Source organism: Selaginella moellendorffii, unplaced genomic scaffold, assembly GCF_000143415.4.
Source record: "Selaginella moellendorffii unplaced genomic scaffold, v1.0 SELMOscaffold_9, whole genome shotgun sequence".
In the NCBI taxonomy this organism is placed as follows: Eukaryota; Viridiplantae; Streptophyta; class Lycopodiopsida; order Selaginellales; family Selaginellaceae; genus Selaginella; species Selaginella moellendorffii.
The window spans coordinates 2,133,535-2,153,751 of NW_003314270.1; the positions used below are offsets into that span (position 1 = coordinate 2,133,535).

The 20,217-nt window shown below is 49.8% G+C and overlaps 4 protein-coding genes and 1 pseudogene across 11 annotated transcripts; 3 read left to right on the forward strand and 2 right to left on the reverse strand.

Annotated features, from left to right (window-relative positions):
- The first annotated feature begins 626 nt into the window (after window positions 1-626).
- LOC9631051 lies at window positions 627-6,275 on the forward strand (annotated as a pseudogene). The gene is made up of 8 exons (XR_002992074.1): window positions 627-1,912; window positions 2,172-2,371; window positions 2,691-2,734; window positions 3,020-3,259; window positions 3,446-3,563; window positions 4,146-4,299; window positions 4,742-5,110; window positions 5,452-6,275. The product of XR_002992074.1 is annotated as an uncharacterized LOC9631051 (transcript).
- Window positions 2,363-4,328, reverse strand: LOC9633137 (dihydropyrimidine dehydrogenase (NADP(+)), chloroplastic). The gene is made up of 8 exons (XM_002967918.2): window positions 3,996-4,328; window positions 3,637-3,891; window positions 3,411-3,581; window positions 3,225-3,337; window positions 2,982-3,168; window positions 2,824-2,933; window positions 2,582-2,764; window positions 2,363-2,526 (listed from the first exon to the last, which is right to left on the reverse strand). The coding sequence occupies exons 1-7, from the start codon at window positions 4,254-4,256 to the stop codon at window positions 2,608-2,610; spliced, it is 1,254 nt and encodes a 417-aa protein (XP_002967964.2). The 5' UTR covers window positions 4,257-4,328; the 3' UTR covers window positions 2,363-2,526; window positions 2,582-2,607.
- Window positions 6,276-6,386: 111 nt separating the features above from the next.
- LOC112345528 (DDB1- and CUL4-associated factor homolog 1-like) lies at window positions 6,387-12,563 on the forward strand. Of its 3 annotated transcripts, XM_024672443.1 has the most exons (14): window positions 6,387-6,633; window positions 6,715-6,796; window positions 6,855-6,968; window positions 7,026-7,180; window positions 7,244-7,862; window positions 7,915-8,003; window positions 8,061-8,487; window positions 8,539-9,111; window positions 9,164-9,346; window positions 9,397-9,828; window positions 9,877-9,984; window positions 10,038-10,153; window positions 10,211-11,741; window positions 11,807-12,563. In XM_024672443.1, the coding sequence occupies exons 1-14, from the start codon at window positions 6,407-6,409 to the stop codon at window positions 12,485-12,487; spliced, it is 5,337 nt and encodes a 1,778-aa protein (XP_024528211.1). In that variant the 5' UTR covers window positions 6,387-6,406; the 3' UTR covers window positions 12,488-12,563. The 3 variants fall into 3 exon arrangements, with proteins under 3 accessions (XP_024528211.1, XP_024528209.1, XP_024528210.1); XM_024672441.1 differs by having other exon boundaries at window positions 7,915-8,487; XM_024672442.1 differs by having other exon boundaries at window positions 7,247-7,862; window positions 7,915-8,487.
- A 61-nt stretch (window positions 12,564-12,624) lies between these two features.
- On the forward strand, window positions 12,625-16,141 carry LOC9633138 (E3 ubiquitin-protein ligase HOS1). Of its 4 annotated transcripts, XR_002992078.1 has the most exons (11): window positions 12,625-12,760; window positions 12,848-13,238; window positions 13,304-13,438; window positions 13,494-13,660; window positions 13,717-14,106; window positions 14,162-14,320; window positions 14,372-14,860; window positions 14,919-15,044; window positions 15,095-15,635; window positions 15,713-15,775; window positions 15,848-16,141. XR_002992078.1 is itself a non-coding variant. In XM_024672444.1 (9 exons), exons 1-9 carry the CDS (start codon window positions 12,686-12,688, stop codon window positions 15,542-15,544), a joined length of 2,382 nt encoding a protein of 793 aa, XP_024528212.1. In that variant the 5' UTR covers window positions 12,625-12,685; the 3' UTR covers window positions 15,545-16,141. The 4 variants fall into 4 exon arrangements, 1 of the variants encoding a protein (XP_024528212.1); XR_002992076.1 differs by having other exon boundaries at window positions 15,713-16,141; XR_002992077.1 differs by having other exon boundaries at window positions 15,724-16,141.
- LOC9633139 (probable adenylate kinase 5, chloroplastic) lies at window positions 15,761-18,690 on the reverse strand. Of its 2 annotated transcripts, none has more exons than XM_024672445.1 (18): window positions 18,480-18,690; window positions 18,305-18,400; window positions 18,117-18,245; window positions 17,929-18,063; window positions 17,727-17,873; window positions 17,607-17,672; window positions 17,474-17,542; window positions 17,384-17,413; window positions 17,182-17,310; window positions 17,080-17,115; window positions 16,937-17,017; window positions 16,716-16,854; window positions 16,563-16,642; window positions 16,429-16,494; window positions 16,329-16,358; window positions 16,165-16,274; window positions 15,969-16,106; window positions 15,761-15,912 (listed from the first exon to the last, which is right to left on the reverse strand). In XM_024672445.1, exons 1-18 carry the CDS (start codon window positions 18,669-18,671, stop codon window positions 15,867-15,869), a joined length of 1,719 nt encoding a protein of 572 aa, XP_024528213.1. In that variant the 5' UTR covers window positions 18,672-18,690; the 3' UTR covers window positions 15,761-15,866. The 2 variants fall into 2 exon arrangements, with proteins under 2 accessions (XP_024528213.1, XP_002967965.1); XM_002967919.2 differs by having other exon boundaries at window positions 17,607-17,681.
- Between the last annotated feature and the right edge of the window lie 1,527 nt (window positions 18,691-20,217).

A 20,217-nucleotide genomic window follows, 5' to 3' on the forward strand; every position in this document is an offset into this window, starting at 1 on the left:
TAGGCAAAATGGGATTGGCTGGACATTAGAAAAGTGGGGTTGCATTATTGCGTGTGGGACTGGAGCTTGTGCTCGGCACGCGATTCGGATAAATGTCCGCGACTGAGATTTCTCGAAGAAGCGTCAATCGAGCCCACGCAAGCGTACAAACAACACAGCAGCTCATTGTATGGACGTAAAAGTTCACAATGCAAAGGAAAGATGGTGAAAGACGTTTGCAACCTCCACCGGTGGGCTATTAGGTCAAAACCGCGAAAGGAATAAACAATTAAAACCATACAAAATGTTGTCATTGTAGCTTGGAGCAGCTTTGTTGGAGGCCCACCCACGATATGAATGACAAGAAACAAAGTTGGATATGTGGTCCACCCCCTCTTTCACAAAACTTTCACGCAGAATATACCCCAAAATATCCGCGGGATATGCTTCCCGCCACGTAGTGCGACGCGGCGAGCCCTAAATCCGACGTGTCAGGGGCCATCATCGCGTCCGTCGGCAGGCTAAACCTGGACAGTCCGGATCACCCCACGTAGCTTGCTGTTTTGGCGCAACAGCGACCGTGGATGCGCCTGGCGCACGGACGGCTTGGATGGAGAGGGCTATGGAAGCTCTTTCTCGCGCGCCAATGTAATGGGAGGGCTAGAACACGACGGAAATGTACAGCCCTAGAGAGCTGTGAAGAGCGCTTGTGTGATCGTAGCGCTAGCACGGATCATAGTAGCAGCAAGCGCAGCTTTTGGAGGATCGTACCATCTGCGCAACGTAACGGCGGCCAGATCGATCCCATCGCGACTCGCGGGAATTCCTCGTTTCTTAGTGACTCTCATCTTAGGGTATGTGCGGCGACGCTGCGCCATAGCTTGATCCTCGTGCTTATGCAGCGATTACGTCGCTAGGACGAGAGATTCTTCCGTCGTCGGCCACTCCTTTTCTTTCTTCCGGGCTGAATTATTTGAGAGAAGATCTTGGGAGGCTCTGTTCCTTTCCATTCTCTCTGGAAATATTTCGACTCTTCCCAGTTCTTGCGATGGATTGAGCGCCGGATCCTCGCAGATTCGCGGCCATGGCGACCGACACAGCATCGGAATTGCGGGAAAGAGTGCCGCTCCACAAGAATCCCTTACAGGTCGTGCAAGATCGCCGAGTCGAGCAGCAGCAAGAAGATGGAGAAGAAGGCGAGCTCGGTTTCCGGCAACATATGCTAGCCGGCTCCTTGGCCGGGATCGTGGAGCACGTCGCGATGTTTCCAGTGGACACGCTCAAGACGAGAATCCAAATGATCACAAGCCCGTGCGGAGGGTCGGGAGCTACTGCCGCTGCTACAGTTGGATCGAGCAGCACGATTTCCAGATCGCTCGTAAGCTTGCTCAAGCATGAGGGTCCTCTGGGATTATACCGGGGCGTGGGAGCCATGGTTCTGGGAGCCGGGCCTTCTCACGCGGTCTACTTCGCAGCCTACGAAGAATGCAAGAGGAGATTTGAGGTGGATGGCGGGGGGGGAGGGGGCTACCATCCAATCGCTCATATGTCCGCTGGAGCTTGCGCCACCATTGCCAGCGACGCGGTCTCCACTCCAATGGACGTGGTGAAGCAAAGGCTCCAGCTCAAGAACAGCCCCTACGCCGGACTGGGCGATTGCGTGAGGAAGATCGCGAGGAGCGAGGGATTGAGAGGCTTCTATGCCTCGTATAGGACCACGGTGGTGATGAACGTCCCGTTCACTGGCGTTCACTTTGCTACGTACGAGGCGGCCAAGAAGGCGCTCGGGGAGCTCCAGGGTGGTGGTGGTGGTGTTGGTGGTATGAGTGAGGAACACCTCGTTACTCACGTCGTCGCTGGTGGATCCGCGGGAGCTCTCGCCAGCGCTGTCACCACGCCGCTGGATGTTGTCAAGACCCGGCTCCAGTGCCAGGTATGCTGGATTCTTTTGCTTTGAGATTGATTGTGTGCTCTTCGGTTTAGTTTAGATGTTTTCTAGATTCGATGAGGTTTGTCATATTTCTATTTCTCTTGGTAGCTTAGATTGCTTGCTCGTTGTTCTAGATTTCCTGGCTTGTTTTAGATTCCCAAGAGCTGCATGATTGACTGTCCAGCTTTGGAGTTTTGTAGGACGCCCCTCCGCACGCTCGGAAGGCTAAAGTTTTCTCTCTTTTGGGGCTTTGCTCGTGTAGGGAGTTTGTGGCGCCGAGAGATTCAGCTCCAGCTCGGTGCTAGAAGTAGCGAGGACGATCGCGTCGCACGAAGGGGTAGGGGCACTGTTTAAAGGGATGATGCCCAGGATTTTGTTCCACACCCCAGCGGCAGCCATCAGTTGGGCGACTTACGAAGCGGGAAAGTCATTCTTGCAAAGATGGAATGGATAGAAAAGAATGTGAATCTTGTTTTAATAATATAGTTGCAAATCAAGTAATCAATAGCTATGGTTTTGTTATTTCTCTAGTTAGAGAAAACGATTCACTCATACATGGAACTTTCTTTCCGTAATTCTTCTTTTATTATGTATCATTTTATTTATATTCTCTTGCGCTGCAAAGTCAGTGATTTAATCAAAGCTTCGGGAAATTAATGCAAAAATACTTACTTTGCTTGTTCTGTACAGAAGTACTTTCAATTGGAAACCATGAGCTCCGTCTCCTTTACAAAACCATCGCCTGTCCAGTCCTTGTCCGAGGCTAGGCCCTTGCGAGCAGCGCGTCGGCTCCTAATCGCCTCTTGCTGCCTTTGGACGAGATCGGTGTGTGTAGTCATGTACTGCAAAGATGTCCTGGAACCAAAATTCACGAGTCAAGATATAGTTTGAGAGAGAGAAAGAGTTTAGAATACCCTCTGAAGTCGTCCAGCGATGTGAAGTTATGCTTGGCCATGAACGCTTGCAGCTCTTTACAAAGTCGTTTCACGAGTGGATAGCCATACATCATCACACCTGTGCAAACCTGAGAAAACAAGCCTAGACGTCGAAAGAAGCAAGCAAGCAAGCTAACCTGTACTGTATTAGCTCCTAGAAGAATGAACTCCGCAGCATTGTCTCCAGATTCAACTCCACCAATGCCAGAGAGAGAAATGTTGCGATCGGGATACTCGGACTTGAGCATCTGCGCAATCGCCATCACTTTTGCAAGAGCGATTGGACGCACAGCTCTGGACGAGTATCCGCCGGGTGTAGAGTACCTGAGACAACAACGTTTGACCGTGAAAATCCCAGTTTTAGAACTCAAAGGCATTACCCTTCAACGCATGGCTCAGGTCGTAAAGTATCGAGGTTGATACCCATGATGCTCGTTATAGTGTTGATTGCTGATAAGCCCTCGCAGCCAGCTTCGATTGCTGTTCGCGCAGGCTATAAAATGCACCATGAGTAGAAAGATCACGCACCAAAAAAAAGAATAAAAAAAGTGTGAGAGCTCCACTACCTGAGTGATGTCTGTGACATTTGGTGTCATTTTAGCCCAGACTGGAACTGTTGCCTTGGCATTTATCCAGCTGCAAACCTCGCCGAGAAGATCACAATCCTTTCCAACAGCAGCTCCCATTTTTCGCTCGGGCATTCCATGCGGGCACGAAAAGTTGATCTCCAAAGCATCCTGGAAGAGAAAAAACTATGTTAGAGCAATAGCAACCAAGTGTGATCAAACTTACAACACCAGTGGCCTCAACTCGTTCGATGATTTCTTCCCACGCATCCTTGTCGTATTCTTCCATGATCGAGCCGATTAAAATCCGGTCGGGGTATTCCTGCTTTAATCTCCGCAGCTCGGCCAGCATTGTCTCGAAAGGTCTGTCACTGATAAGCTCGATGTTCTCCCACCCGATCACGTCCTTGGGACCATTCCCCGATCGCATGCGGGCATACCTTGGTGTTACATTGATCACTTTCGTGGAATCCAGAGACAACTGTCCAAAACAAGAAAAAAAATTCGCACAGTGGATATTGCCCAACATTCCCGAGAATAAAGATTCCAGATTTATCCAGATGAGCAAGAGATCGATCGACTTACCGTCTTGGAGATCACGGCGCCCCAGCCTTCATCGAATGCCTTCTTCATGACCGTGTAATTCGTCCCCGGGGGCCCCGATCCGATGACGAAGGGATTCGGGAGCCTCAATCCATTGACACTGACGCTGAGATCAGGCGCTCCATCTGCCAGATTCTCGGAAGAACACGCGATCCTGGTAGGAATGCCGCGATCGAAGCCGCCGCCGCGACGATCACAGGCGAGAGCTGGGACGAGCCCTCGCATCGAAACCGCTGCCGCCATAGCGCCTGCGCTAGACCTTCCTCCCTCCCTCCACGATAACCCTGTGATAAGCACGAGGGAAAGGTCGCGGTTCGATCCCCGCAATCAAAAGTTTTGTATTTTAGGGCTTAGTTACGCAAAACGTACGGACACATATTTTAGGGCTCTTTTCCGTTCATACGGACAAACTCATTGCTGATGCCATTTCCACCTTTTATCTTCCATGGACGAAGAAGAATCTCCCATGGAATGGTTTGAAAGCTGGACAAGGCTTTGTTTCTATAGAGGAGATTCTAGTCCAGAATAAGTAAAGGCTCTCTCGCTTTCCCTTGGGACACCTTGGAAACGCCACCGGAATATCCGCCCGCGTCTAGGCGGCGCTCCCATTTGGCAGGAAGGGTGATGTGGCTATTCTCTGTAGGGCAGGCGCCCAGTGTGTGGCCTCGGCGGAGCCATTGCCTATTCCCCGACGCCATTGGAAATCCCCGCCCTGGTGGATGGATTAGGGAGGAGCGGCATCGCCTCTAGCTCGCGCGGTCGATTTGCGCCAGCGATATCGATCAATCGGCGGGGATCGGTGCGATCGATTGATCTTCCCTTCCGCCGAAATATTTCGGTTCTTGGCAGCGATGGAGGCATATGATCAGAAGAAATCCTGGGGGAGGGAGTTCGTGGCGGGCGGGCTGGGAGGAATGGCGGGCGTGATCTCGGGGCATCCGCTTGATACCATCAGGATCCGGCAGCAGCAGCCGCGCCACGCTCTCTCGTCGGTGCCGTCATCCGCCACTGGAATGGTGAGGCATTTGCTCAGAACAGAAGGTGTGCGCGCGCTCTACAAGGGAATGTCGTCGCCGCTGGCCACCGTTGCCCTCCAGGTACCAATTTTTATGATTTTTACTTCAGAGCTCCTTGTTGGAATCCTGTTTGGATCGATTTTCATGCCAGGTTTCGCATTTAGCTACCTGAGAAAGAAAATTTGTGCCGGTTGCCAGGTACAATTGTTTCAAAGTAGACAATGCTGCTTGCTAGTGTACTGCTGCCATTGTTCCTGTTGGTGAGAGTGTCGTGCTCTGAGTTGCTTAACTTGGGAGTTTGGTGTCCCTGAGAGTGAGAAATTTGTCTCTGACACGTCTTTTTTATCACAAATCTCGTGGTGGTTTCTTTCTAAAGCTGGTCTTTTGCGGTGTTCGCAATACTAATTTTTTAATGTGCACAGAATGCCGTCGCCTTCCAGACTTACGCTACTCTTTGTCGAGTACAGTCACCGGATCAACGAAACGAGACGCTTCCTCTGCAAAGAGTCGCTGTCGCTGGCTTTGGAACAGGTGCGCTCCAGACGCTGATACTGACACCCGTGGAACTCGTCAAGATCAAGCTGCAAATCCAGCGATCGCTCAAAGGGTGCTCCAAGTCCGCCAACCTTCACGGGCCGCTCCAAGTCGCGCGGAAGATCACCCAGACAGAGGGCCTCCGGGGGCTCTACCGCGGCCTTGGAATCACGCTCATCAGGGACGCCCCGGCTCACGCAGTCTACTTCAGCTCCTACGAGTTCTTGCGCGAGAAGCTCCACCCGAGCTGCCGGAAAAACGGTGGTGAGTCGATCCTCACGCTGCTCACGGCGGGAGGATTTGCGGGGGCTCTCAGCTGGATCGTGTGCTACCCGTTCGACGTGATCAAGACAAGGCTCCAGTCCCAGGGTCCCGGAGCCGAGATGAGATACACGGGCATCGTGGATTGCTTGAGGACTAGCGTCCGCGAGGAGGGGAGAGGGGTGCTGTGGCGTGGATTGGGGACCGCGCTGGCTCGAGCGTACCTGGTGAACGCCGCCATCTTCTCGGCCTACGAGATGAGCTTGAGGTTCCTCTCGGCGTCGAGAGCTCCGGACGCCAAAGCGTTTCTTAAAGGAGCCGAGGAGGCGACGCTACCGTGAGTTATAGGGAGAGTGCCCGATTGATCGTATCGATTTGTTTGGTCTTGTTTTGCTTGGAAATCCCTGTGTTGTGAATAGAGATAACGCCGAAGAAACGAATAGGGATATTCTCGAATCTTAGTGATTGTCTGGCAAGGGAATCGATCCAGGGTCCACGTGAGCCGTACTTTAGTACGGAGTCCACTTAAAAAGCTCGAGGGCTTCCAGGAGGAGAAAGCAAGTGTAAGAGCGGAGCTAGGCTATGGCGGAGGGAGAGGAGGTTTTAGGGCCGGGAGCTGGGATGCTCTTCTTGGATGAGGAAGGGGTGGGGCAGGCATTCTTGCAGAGCTTCGGGAGCGACAGCCCCGGGCGGGATCACGTCGTGGAGGAGGCGCACAAGCTAATGCGGGGGATCTTAGACTCCCGGCCCAATCCCCCCGCGGCGCTTGTGAGCAAGCTCGCCGCGATCCTCGAGCAGGAGGAGACGAGGTATTTGGAGAGAAAATCTCCAGTGTTCTAGGGCAATCGAGGAAATTCAATCGGTAATGTTTTTCTTTGGCTTCTCTCCAGGTTCCAGCTCAAGCTTGGGGCGTCGGAAACTACACTCTCGCGATCGTCTCACACTATAGGGAGGCTTTTGGTCATGATCAAAGTAAGCTCAATGGTCGTATTTTTATTTTTTTTCGTGCTCATTTCTTCTCCATCTCCAGGAAGATGAGTATTTCATTGATACAATTTCGGGTATTCTGCTAAGGGAGAATGATCCATTGCCTCTCCGGGCTGCTGCCGCTAGACTACTACTTATTTGCGTGTCTTGCTGGATGGTGAGTTCTTATTCTACATCAGATATAGAAGCTAACAAAATTTTCCTTTTTATGCAGTATTCCTATTCCTTCGAAGATTTGCTACTCTCCTTGATTAAGCAGCTTGTGACGGAAGAACTAGATAGGCCATGCGTGTTCACAAATAAGAAGCCGAGTGATGGCGAAATATTAAGGACTTTTGCTATTGGGCTTTTTTCATGTGCCCTCTCCGGGTAAGTTTTTTTCTTTTCTTCCTTTCTTATATGACTTTGGAGCTTAAAAAACTGTTTTGGCAGCAGTCAGGAAGTTGCGGAAGAAATTCTTGCCACTGGCCTTCCTGCGAAATTCATGCGTTACTTACGAGTATGGACCTTTGGTGACTCGGTTAAACCTGACCATGGCAACGGTGGTGTAGCTAACGGGCACAAAGAAGGTCGAATACGGCCTCGGCAACATGTCGATGCTGCTACACTCGACAAACGAGTAACGAATGTTGAAGGTGGCAGTGGTGAAAGTTCAGGGAGACAGATTGTAGAAGATATGGTTGACGGTATACCTGAGGAGAAACCTCGTAAGAAAGACATTCCGGAAGGTAAAATCAGAGGCAACCACGATGATGAGAGTTTAAGAGTGCCGGAGGTACGTGATCGAGGTGGGGGGAAAAGTCGGGGGAAAACGAAGCTGTCCGACAGTGGTACAGATGAGAAGCATGTCAGAAAGGAGAAAGCTAGGACGCAGGTCAGCACGAATGAAGATGTGAAAATATACATGGCTGGGAAGGTAGATGTTTCGGTGTTTGCCAGGAGAGCGGTCTCTGCTGCGCAGGCAGAAGCTAAAGGGGCAAATGCTTCCGACGAGGCGATCAAGGCCGCCGGAGATGCGGCTGCCGAACTTGTGAGGGCCGCAGCACTTGAGGTAGAACTTACGTCCTTTCATAAGATATTTTCTTAGAGACTGTGTTTTACAGGCACTTGTTACAACTGAAGACGAAGCATCTGTGTTGGCTGCTGCAGAGGCTGCAGCGGCAACAGTTGTAGATGCGGCCGGGGTTGTCAGGTTTGTTTTCTTCCGTTTCCTTTTTCTTACTCTCTTATGTCTGTTCGGAATTTCCAGGTTGGAATCTTCCTTGAAAGAGAGGGCCAAGCCAAAGGAGATGGAGCCAAAAATCCAGGAAGGTGAAAAGGATGAAACAGAACATATTCGGGATCCGAAAAGCTTGAACTTCTTGAAAGCGCAATACTGCGTGCAATGCTTGGAGAAGCTTGGAGAGTATATCGACATACTGGGACCTATACTGCAAGAAAGAGGTGTTGAAGTTTGCCTTGAGTTGCTGAGGAGATATGCCCGTCCTGGGGAAAGCGTTGAAGCGCTGGCCATGGCTGCAGATGTTTTAAGGCTGGTTTGTGCACTCGCTTCTCATCGAAAGTTTGCCACACTATTCGTTGATTTGGGAGGTATACAGCAGCTTCTCTCGATTCCACGAGTTCCGCAACATTATACTGGTGTCTCTTTGTGCCTTTTCGCTATTGCTTCTTTACAGGTATGGAAACTTTTAGCACCATCTCTTATTTAACGTTTAACTGTATTGCAGGGTGTTATGGAGAGAGTCTGTGCTTTGTCTCCGACAGTTATACATGACTTGGTGGCGCTAGCATTTCAGCTGCTAGAATGCCCCAAAGATACGCCACGACGAAACGCTGCTCTATTCTTTGGATCGTCGTTCGTTTTTCGAGCTATCATCGATGCTTTTGAAAGCCAAAACGGCCTCCGAACGTTTTTAAACCTTTTACGGGATACGGTCGCTATAAGATCTGGTGGAAATCTACGTAGCGATCGTGGTTCTTCTGCGGAAGTGCTAACTTCCACTGACAAGCAAATCACTTATCACACTTGTGTTGCGCTGAGACAGTACTTCAGAGCTAGCTTTCTGCTCTGGGTGGACTCTTTGAAGCCTTGCAAGGGCCATCGCGGAGCTTCTCGCAACTCAAATCACACCAGGGACTCCTACAAACCGATTGACGTGAGCAATGAAGCTACAGAGGCGGTCATACAGCAACTGTGGCGTGATAAAAAGCTCGCTGCCCAATTTGTTAAAATCAAATGGCCCGCATTGGAGAAGTTTATCAGCCAGAATGGACACATATATCTACTCGAGCTAGCTCAGGTACGTCTGATGGTATTGTAGGTGGAAAATGATTTCATTTTGTTTCTTTCAGGCTGCGCCAGGGGAAAAATACCTGCACGAAAGTGCTCTACATGCTCTTGCGGTTTTGCAAATCGTGACTCTAGTACCAGGTTATCGGAAAGTGGTGGTCGGTTCTGTCTTGAGCAATGGACGTTCTGGAATGTCAGTTCTTCTAGATGCAGCTAGTGGAGCCGCTTTTGTAGACCAGCCAGAGGTAATATGCATTCCTACTGTTGTTTTTTAATCGAGCTCGTACCTATGCAGGTTATACAAACTGCTTTGTTAATACTGGTAAATCTTGTATGTCCGCCTCCTGCATTTTCAAGTCGCTCCGCGCCTGGTGGTGCTAGTGCAACACCTGCGCCAGTTTCAGACACGAAAGATAGGCAAAGAGGAGACGACAGAACTGATAACGGAGCCGGGACATCTCTCTCATTGTCTTCACCTCTAGTTGGTGACACGAGGATATCGTTGGGACCAGGATCTGGAGGGCCTGGACTAGCAGCATCTATGGAGCAAGGCTATCGGTTTGCTCGTGAAGCAGTGCGAGCTAATAACGGCATCAAAGTTCTTTTGCACTTGCTGTATCCGCGAACAGTTTTGCCACCCTCCGCTCACATTCGTGCCCTTGCCTGTCGGGTGCTACTGGGACTTGCACGGGACGAAGCCATTGCTCAAATCCTCACGAAGTTACAAGTAAGTTCTCTATAGTTCTTTGTTTCTTACCACCTCTATTCGCTGCAGGTTGGGAAACTTTTGTCAGAACTTCTGAGGGATGGATCACAAGCAAATCGTGCAGGACAAGACAGATGGCAAACTGAATTAAGTCAGGCCGCCTTGGACTTGATAGGGGTAAGTTAGATTCCAACTTCGTTGTGCTTGTACTCACTTCCTGGTGACGGCAGATTGTGACAAATGCAGGTCGAGCTAGCACTGTTGCAAGTGAGGCAGCGGCGCCTACATTGCGACGAATAGAGAGGGCTGCTATTGCTGCGGCAACACCGATAAATTATCACTCCAGGTAAGTGATCACCTTCTTATTTCCAATTTCAGTTGACTGTATATCTCGTGTTCACAGGGAGCTTTTACAGCTTATCCACGAGCATCTTCTAGCTTCTGGGTTCACAAGCACAGCTTTAACGCTGCTCAAAGAAGCTCAACTGGCGCCTTTGAATCCCTTGTTGCCAGCGGCATCACTTCCAAGTTCATCCACCGCCCAAGAAGTTCTCACTGATCAAAAGGTGGAGATGCAATGGCCAAGCGGTCGGTTAAACGGTGGTACATTTCTGGCCAACAAGCAGGGCAGCGATGACGACAGACAAAATTTTGATTGTTCGAGGAGGCGGCTAGCCTTGACTCCTAGAAAAACAGGTGCTGGTAAAGAAGGGGTTACATTAGAGGGACAGGACACACATGCAACGGGGACTAGATTGAATACTACCGAGGACAGCACGTCAAGAACGCCGGTGCTGCCAAAGAGCTCACTCAAACGCAAGTTAAGCGATAAGGATGCATCCCCAAACAAGAGGCCATACCTCTCCACTAACGGCGCTGCTCCGGCAATGCTTACTACTCCACAGGTGCGGTTTAAGACCACCGACAACACTTGTGAGACTCCCTTAACGACAACTCCAGCTCTTCAAGATTTGGGAGCCAAGGCCTCGGAGAAGCTCGACGATTTTCCAGAGCCCTCGAGCTTTACGACTCCGGCCGTCCACGGCTCGCATCCAAATCTACTCGTGGAGCACAACGCGAACGAGCGAGCAACGCTAGACAGCCTCGTGGTGCAGTACCTCAAGCACCAACACCGCCAGTGTCCGGCTCCAATAACCACGTTGCCGCCGCTCTCGTTACTTCATCCTCACGTCTGCCCGGAGGCCAGCAGAACTCTCTACGCCTCGTATAACACTTCTACAAGGCTCGGCACGAGAGAGATCAACCCACCTTACGGTGGCATGCACGGGCGACGGCACAACAGGCACTTCATCTACAGCAGGTTCCGGCTAGTCCGTGTGAGCCGAGACGAGGACGCAAGGATACTTACGTGCGGAACGTTTGTGCTGGGCCAAACCGGATGTTTTGCTGCCGGTTGTCACGGCGGAAACATCGTGCTGTTTGATGCAAACAACGGAACCACGCTCGAGAGACACGGCTGCCACTTGACCCCGGTAACAAGCTTACAATCGGCCCCGCATTCGATATCAGGTGACTCCGGCTCGGGACAGCTCCTCCTTTCGTCGTCAACCTCGGATGTGAAGCTTTGGAACTCGGCAGGCTTGACACCAGGCCCGCTTCACACCTTTGACAACTGCAAGTCGGCTCGGTTTAATCACGCTGGGACGATGATCGGTGTCACGAGATCGGGGCAACACGCCAAGGAAGTGATGCTCTATGATGTAAATAACTACACATTATCGCACACACTCACGGACGCTTCAATCACGACTCCAGTCCGCGGCCAGTTTCCGTCTCAGATCCACTTCAGTCCTTCCGACATCATGGTTCTCTGGAATGGTGTCCTGTGGGATCACCGCATCCCTGGAGCCGTCCACCGGTTCGATCAGTTCACGGACTACTGCGGTGGTGGCTTCCATCCGGCTGGAAACGAGGTGAGCCTTTAGTGTTGTTTCTAGCTCGTGCTGAGTCTAAAGTTTTGGTTTTGGATCTTTTCCAGGTTATCATCAACTCGGAAGTATGGGACCTTCGAACTTTCAAGCTGCTGAGAAGCGTGCCGTCGCTGGACCAGACAGTTCTTACGTTCAACCCGCGAGGGGACGTGATCTACGCGACTCTCCGGCGCAACACGGACGAGGTTGGTATGGCCTTGAACTCGAAGCGAGCCCGGCACCCTCTCTTCTCGGCGTTCCGGACCATCGACGCGGTGGACTACTCGGACATTGCCACGACGCAGGTGGACCGCTGCGTGCTCGACTTGGCCACCGAGAACAGCGAGTCGGTGATCGGGGTGGTGGCGATGGAGCCCAACCAGGTGATGGACTCGTACGTGAAGTTCTACGAGGTTGGAAGGAGGAGACCCACGGACGATGATTCCGACCCGGACGATGGCATGGACACGGACGAGGAGAACGAGATGGATGGAGACGATGACGAGGAGGACGACGATGACGACGATGGCCCCCGGCTGCTCTCACCCGGATCGTCGGAAGATGGCGAGGAGGACGAGGAGCAACTGGAGCTGGATCTGAGCGACGAGGATGCTGATATCTCGGCCAATGGGATCTTCGAGTTTCTATCCGAGCCGGACGACAATGGCGATCGCAGCTCGTATGATGAAGAGAGCGACGATGGCGATTTTGGCGATCAATCGCCCGAGTTCTCTTTGCTGGATTTTTGATCGCTAGAGTGGAGAGATGTTTGTATCTCTTCTACAGGAACTGCTCTAACGGATAATGTGTAGATCTCACGGGGAAGTCTTGCGCTCATCTGGGCCGTTCGTTTAGGAACGGTCGAGATCTTGGCACTGTGTTGTATCCAGCCGTCGGATACCAACGGTTGGGATTGGTTGAAATTTTAGAGTCTAGGGTTTTTGGTGATGGAGGACGCGCCCACGCGCTACGGCAATGGCGATTCTTCCTCGTCGCGGGGCGGCGGCGATTCTCGGAAACAGGTGTGCTGTGTGTGTTCTTGCGGGCAAATTTCGGGAGATTTTGCGAGGGAATGTGGCCGGAGGTGATGGAGATTGTGGGTTGTGCAGGCTGTGCTGGAGCGGCTGGCGGGGCTGGAGCCCTGGGATCTGTGTAGCGAGGCCAAGGTGGAGAAATGCAGGGCTACCAGGGATTTGAGGAGCTGTGGGAGAACCGTGCAGCATCTCCTCACATCTTGCGGCCACGCGTGCCTGTGCCTGGAATGCTGCCACCGCTGCGACATTTGCCCGATCTGCCGGATGCCAATTCCGAGAAGTGGGGAGGCCCTCAAGCTCCGCCTCTACGACGAATGCGTGGATGCTGGGCTCCTCCCTTTCTTCCAGGAGGAAGAGTTTCAAGAGAAAGAAGAAGACGGGCCTTACTGGACGCTGGATGCCTGGAGACTTTGCTCCTTCTTTGACATCTCTGTGGAGAACAGCATGGCATCCTTGGTTTGTCACTGTATCCTTTTTCGACGTGCTGTTGTTTCGATTCGTTTTGTTTGTTCTTCCTTGACAAGTGGCCAGATGTGACCGACGTTTGCATGGACGAAGCTGCGATTTCAAGTGATCCTGTCATCTCTATGCTTCTTGATGGATCCGTCGTGAAGGAGTGGTGCAAGAGAACGTTCCTCACGACAGTGAGAAAGCTACGCGATATATGTAAGTTTTTTCTTTCCTCCTTTTCTTCTCACTAGCTCTCTTGTCATCGTTTCAGATAATTCCAAGCCAACACAAAGCAAAGCCGATGTTTTAGACAGGCATGGGAAGAGACTACAGGGGTTGTGCTACGTACTGGATGCACTTGAGGCACCACTTACTGCTAGTTCGGCATCTCTAGTGGAGTTGCAGCAGCTTTTAGAAAGCGTTAGGATAGTGATCCAGGTACGAGCTGATATTCTCTCCTGATGTTTTACTAATTGCTGGAAGCTTTGTTCCAGCATTTGGATCTGATGACATGGTGCATACGGCAAAAGTTCCTTGATAATGTTCCGAGCTGCTTTACGAGCATTGCTCACTGGAAGGTTGCCTTTCAAGAACGAAAATGGGCTGCAAACGATAGAGTATGGCCAGAGTACATGGCCAACACTGGACGGCTGGGACCAAAACATGCGGGCGCACTCTTCATCGAAGACGCTTTGAGCATTGGTCTTGGAAAGGACGACGGCGATTCGAGCAACTTGATGCTTGATCTCGGATCATTGAAGCATGGAAACCTCGCTACGTATCAGGCACCTGACAGTGACTATCCTCCAGAAAGTACTCGTGCAGCGGTTGACGCTCTTTTTCTGGAAGGAAGCTCTGATCTCTTCTTCGCCAAAAAGGCAATCGTATCCTTCTGCAATTGTTTTATTACGTTTTCTCTGTTGTCCTTAACACAGCCAGTTTCTCTATTACTTGTTTGATCGGCACTGGACGTGTCCCGAGCTTCAATGGAGACATGTCATCGAAGATTACGTCATGACCTTCTCGATACCAAGACAGTCAATGCTGGAGTCCTTCGTTTTCTACCTTCTTGACAACAAAAGTGATGAGGCATTACAGGTAAGGTCTTGGCAGCGGTTAACAATACTTGTATTGATGCGCTTATTTCAGGAGGCCTGTCGCTGGATCCCAGAGATTGTTAGTCCGAGTCTACATCCAAAAGTTTCTCTCGTTTTGCTGGAGAGAGGAAGGCCTGATGCAGCCTTGTCGGTTCTACAATCAACTGGTCGGTTTAGGCCACGCGAGGAAATATTGACACCGCTACCACTGTCCGAGGCGGTGACGGTTGTCAGAGTGTTGCTTGAATGCAGCATGCTAAGTGAAGCTTACCTCTACCAACAATCACATGTCAAGGCTATCCGAACTAACACCAAGCAGCAGAAGGACGAAGATGTAGTTGCCAGTGACTGGGTGCAGGAAATGGACGTTTTGTTAGGGGAAGTATGCTTCATCTGCATAAGGCAGAACTGCATGGTAAAGGTGTTGGAGCTGCCTTGGAAGCTGGACGAGGAGAAAGTTCTGAGGAAATGTCTTCTTGAGCAGGCGATTGAGGATCCATCATCGTCCTCTGGAAGTCTTCTGGCCGTCTTCTATCTTCAGGTACGTTTTTATGCAGTTGTTGAGTTTCCTAACTTCTTTTGTTTTTTTCTTCTTCCAGCGGTGCCGTTTCTCAGAAGCGTATGCAGTCCATAGGCGCTTGCTCAGCCTTGAGCGGCAATATATAATGGAGAACATGAGCACAGACGTGGTGCAAAGGATATGTGAGCAGCGAACAAAACTGATGGTACGTCGTACTTCTGTTCCTGACTCTCTAATATACGTTGTGTTGTGCAGGAAAAATCGCTGGAGATACTCCCGGAAGTGGAGCGTGAGCAGCTAATGAACGCTACGGAGGATGGCCGGCTCGACAACATGGACTTTGATCCATCACAGGCGGCAGAAGCAACCTCGCGCGTAGAGGAATTCAGCTTTCGGCAACTTCCAACGCTCCCTTCGAGCATGCCCCTCACGAGCACAATACCAGAAACTCCAGGCTTTAGACAACGAGCGACGACGCCGGCCAAGAGTCCCGTGCTGTCGCCGCTGAGATCTCCGTTTCTGTCAGCGGCCAACAAGCCCGGAGGACTCGTGACCCCGGGAATGAGTCCGCTGCTCGGTAAGCGCTTGAGATACGACACTGACGCGAGCTTTTATGGGCAGACCATTACTGACTTTGAAGCTGCTCCTCGAGAGCATGTCCCTGCCAACGAAGACCGCAACCACGCCATGGTTGTCTCCTGGTAGCTGGTAAACATGTCTAATTTTGCTAATGTTTTGAAAATCTGGAGCTTCCTCCAATTGCTTCTGCAAGGCATTCATTCGTTGTTTTCTTCGGGTACGCATCTTTTCTAGTTTCTCTTCGCAAGTTTCTCACGAGGAGCAAGCTTTCTTTCCTTTGTTTTTTTGTGGTAGTAATTCTCCAGAGCGCAGCCACACCCCCGTTTTGGGATGACACGAGTGGGAGAAAAATGATAGGTACTTGGAATTAAGCAAGTGCTTTGTTTCTTATCTTCGTCCTCTCTCTCTCTCTCTCTCACACACACACAGAGTGAAACGCTTGCTCTTGCTAGATCCCGAAGAAGGACCAGATGCTTTTGGTTTTGCTTGCCTCTCTGGATCACAACCAGCATTCCTTGTGAGGAAGAAGTCACGAGCAACGAAAACTTACTTCGATCGCCCGGCGAAGACGTCTTGCAGCTCTGTTGGGGTGGGGCGGCCTGCGAATGTTGCTTCCTGGATGTATGTCTCACTGCTGTAGCCTGTGTCAATTCGCTTGTGGACTTCGTAGGGGCCAGGATACTTCATCCTGCAACATCAAACAATTTTTTTTCAACGGAGGAATTTGAGCTCGGTCTCTCTCTCACCTGAGCGCTCCCATGATTGGATAGAACGTTCCAGCTCTGTAGAGGAGCCTGAAAGAGTAGCAAACGAAGAAAGAGTCTGAAAACTCCATCCTTTGCTCTCTCCCAATCACCTAGGAAAATCAAAGACAACGAAGCTTTCTTATACATTCCAAGTTAAAGTTTACCTGCATCACTCCTCCGGCGCCTGGAACGTCCTGCAAACACATAAGAAAACCATTACTTGTGAGTTTTAGTTTCCATAATGTTCTAACTTGAGTTCGTCACCTTGAGCTGCGGATTGACGAGAATAACTGGTCTGTCTCCGGCTGCTTGCACCATTGCTTGTAAATCCTGTAACAATAGAAAACTCTCTTTGAAATGAACAAAAAAGGAGGAGAAAATCAACACGCGACTTTCACCTCTATGATGCAATTTCCGACGGCATTTTGCGGAGCCATGAGGATGAACATGTCATCCGTTTCGAACACATCGCTTGCAGCTGAGAGAGAGAGATCAGTACATCCATCGATCCAGAAAGAATAAAAAACAAAAAGCATTCATGACTTTGGCACCTATTGCACCAATGTTGACAAACGTTCCTTTTGCTCCGTAGTCGCCCCAGTCCATAACCTCGAGCATCCTCCTGGAGCCCGAGAGTTGCAGTGGCATTCCTCTGAAGATCCCTTCTCCCATTGGGCCTTGTACACAAACCTGAAAGATGTTTAAGCTCGTCAAGTTCTTCCTAGTGAATGAACTGAAAAGAGAAACAATAAGGGAGGAAGAGATCAAATACTTTGACTCTTTTCCCATCGTTGGCAAACGTAAATGCAAGCTCTCGCACCAGCTCCAGCAAGGTTCCAGCTCTGTAAACATCCTGCACAAGAGAGCTTGATCATCAAAAGCCAGAACAAAAAGGCTGTGTCTTTTGATAAATACCATCTCAGGATTCAGCTCCGGTATTGTGATTTCAACCTGATTGTAATAAGACTTTGTTTGCTTCTGTACCTATTATGCGAATATATCATCAGCTGAGCAAACCTTGAGCTTGTGAAGGCCGTCTTCAACCGCATTTCTCACGCCTTCGCAGACCTCTGTGTAGAAATACTCGCGGATTTCTCTCGAGTGCGGGATGCTATTTAGTTTAGTCGGCATCCCTCTCCAGCTGTCCTGGAAGTTTGCTCTAGCATGGAGCTCTCAGCTGGAAAGGAAAGCTTCTTAACTTACCGAGTTGAGAAAATACCTGCTTAGGCTTGGATACTTTTGTAGCAGCCTTCAAAGAGGAAAATACGCTGTTTAGAAAGAAACTATGACCGAGAACGAACTAGCCAACCTTGATATGATCGTCCAGAAAGCTACTAATGTCTCCAAAAACCTCGCTCTTGGGTCGATTACCATCAACCTGGCATTGCATGCATCAAAGCTTTTCTCTCGAAAAAAGAAAAGATCAATCAATCACCACATACAGTTTTGATGCAGCTCTCGTACACAGACAACACAGAAGCGAGGTTCTCGTGGTAAGTTCGCAAGCGCTCCATTGCCTAGGAAGTTTAGCTGTGAAACATTCTTAAAAACAACATCTTTACCTTTTTTTCGGTGTCGTCACTGCGTTGAATCAGCCTCGCGGCAACCTCTGGATCCTCGGGAGGGAAATACTTGAGGTGGTAAATCTTTCCAGTCACGGGATCGAGCCTTCTTCCGACCACTCGCTCGATCAAGACGTCTTCGGGCACCTGAGAAATTCAGCGTGAAGGAAGAACCAAGTCGAAGAAAAGAGGCAATACTTGCCTCCAGTAGTATGAAAAGCTGTGGTCTTATTTTCAGAGCTTCGAGTGCTTGAGCCTGTGATAAACTCCGGGGATATCCATCCAGGAGCCAGCCAGCTTCGCAAACATCTGGTAGCTGCAATCTTTGCTTGACCATCTATGAAAACTTTCGCGAGTGAGAATGAAAGAGAATTATGCGATAGAACTTACCGAGACCACAACATCATCGGGAACAAGTTTGCCTTGATTCATAAACTCCTTGGCCCTCTTCCCATAATCAGTGTCTGCGGCAACTTCCGCTCGTAGCAAATCTCCAGCGGAAATATGGACCAGATTGTACTAGAATTGTCACACACAATTGTAAGCTTGCAACACAACTTTCAGTGGATGGATCATACCTTGTCTTTGATCATCTCACATTGCGTGCCCTTGCCTGACGCTGGGGCGCCTGAGATCATAACGTTGAGGCCACCCCCTTGCTTCCGAGCGTAAATCTACACGAGAACGAGCAAATCCATTGACAACCACACACACAAAGCCGATAACAAATCAAGGATTGGATTGAGGCCATACCACTATCCGAGTGGTCTTCTTTGTGGAGGAGATTGAGACGCTCTTATAGGGCGCATTGGTAATGATCGATTGCCTCTCTTTCCAGGCCGGAGGATACAAGGACCAGGAGGCCACGCCACAGCTGGAAGCACCATTGGTGCTCTTGTGGGGCGAGCACGGCGAGCCCAGAACACCAAGCGAGTGCGAAGCCATAGCTTCTCACTTCGGCCAAATGAAAAAGAAAATATTTTAGTAATTTTAACATGATTTCTCGCGGCCACTTGAAAATGACCCAAGAATATGCCTGGAACCTCTGAAAGGTGAAGGATTATCGACACTAGTGGATTATTTATGCCAAATAAAATTGCTACTTATTGAAAGAGGTGGAATGGAATAGAAGTCACTGTATAAGATGGGATTTAGATGCTTTCGTGTGAAAAGTATCAAATTGAGATTGATAGTTATAATTTATAGAGAATTTGCTGAAACTATGTCTAAGGATTATTAGATAATTAAATTGAAAAACCTGTTAAAGAAAATATTAAGCCAAGTAAAAAATAGGCAAGCCGATTTCCCTACTTCATTTGTTATTCATTCTGAGTTAGTTTAGCTAAATAAACTCCACATTAGGATGAGTACGCACAAAACATTATGTGGTAAACCATTTTTATTTTCATGTCTCTTCTATGGCATTATTACTTGCTAGGGTCAAATTTCCAACTACTCAGTCCCATTCTAACAAACAAAGTTAAAAAGCACAAACAGAGTTAGATGTATTTGGAAGTTAAAATATTGCGTTTGATCAACCATTGTACTGGAGAAACATGTGTAGTTCACAACCTTCTAACTTTGGATTACTTTTGTTGCTTCATAAGAGAGGTGCATCAGCCTAAAAGTTATGTGACCTAATTGCAGCTGTCAATCTTAAGATTTATGTATACTTAAAACTTATCATTTTTCCGAAAACAAAAACCAAGTCTCTTCATTGAGTTATTGGTGGGCTCTCAAATAATGGATTGATTCGCATTTTGTGCTATTGCTTGTGGATCAAATTCTTGATCGACACTGTCGCTCCAGTGATCCCAGCAATGGCACTCAGCACCACCATGGCGCACAGCCCCGCCTTCTCCATCCGGCTCACCTTATCCCCAAAGATCTTCACGTAGAACAGGCACGGCATGATGATGCACAGCGTCACGTTGAGGGACGATCCAATAAGCTGGATGATATTCACGAAGTACGGGAAGAGCACGGCGGCGAGAGCAATGCCGGAGAGGATCATGCTGCGGAGGAAGACGCAGGCGAGGTAGCCGAGCTTTGGGCTGTGCCGCGAGTCAGAGAGATTTGGCAGGAGGAGCTGCTCGAGTTCGTGGGCGATTGGGGAGAGGAGGAGGGCGAACTGGGTAACAGGGGTGAGAAATGTCGCCCAGATTGCGATCTTGGAGGGAAGGAGGTGTGGCGGCATGTTGAGGTGAACTTGGGGCCTGGTCTGGGAGCCAAACATGATCGCGCCGAGGATGCCCACGATGACATTGAGCGTGATCGCGGTCGCAAAGGAGATGACCATCACCTGTTAAAGAGTGTAATTGTGAGTTTAAATATTTTCATGGTCCAACCAAAAGGTGACAGAGCAAGAAGAACAAAATAAATTGATAACATAAATGCACTAGAACAAGATCATCAGGAAGCTTACTTTTGGGAAATCGCCCTGGTTCTCCATGGATCTTTGAATGTTTGGCAACACTGGCGTGGATCCAAA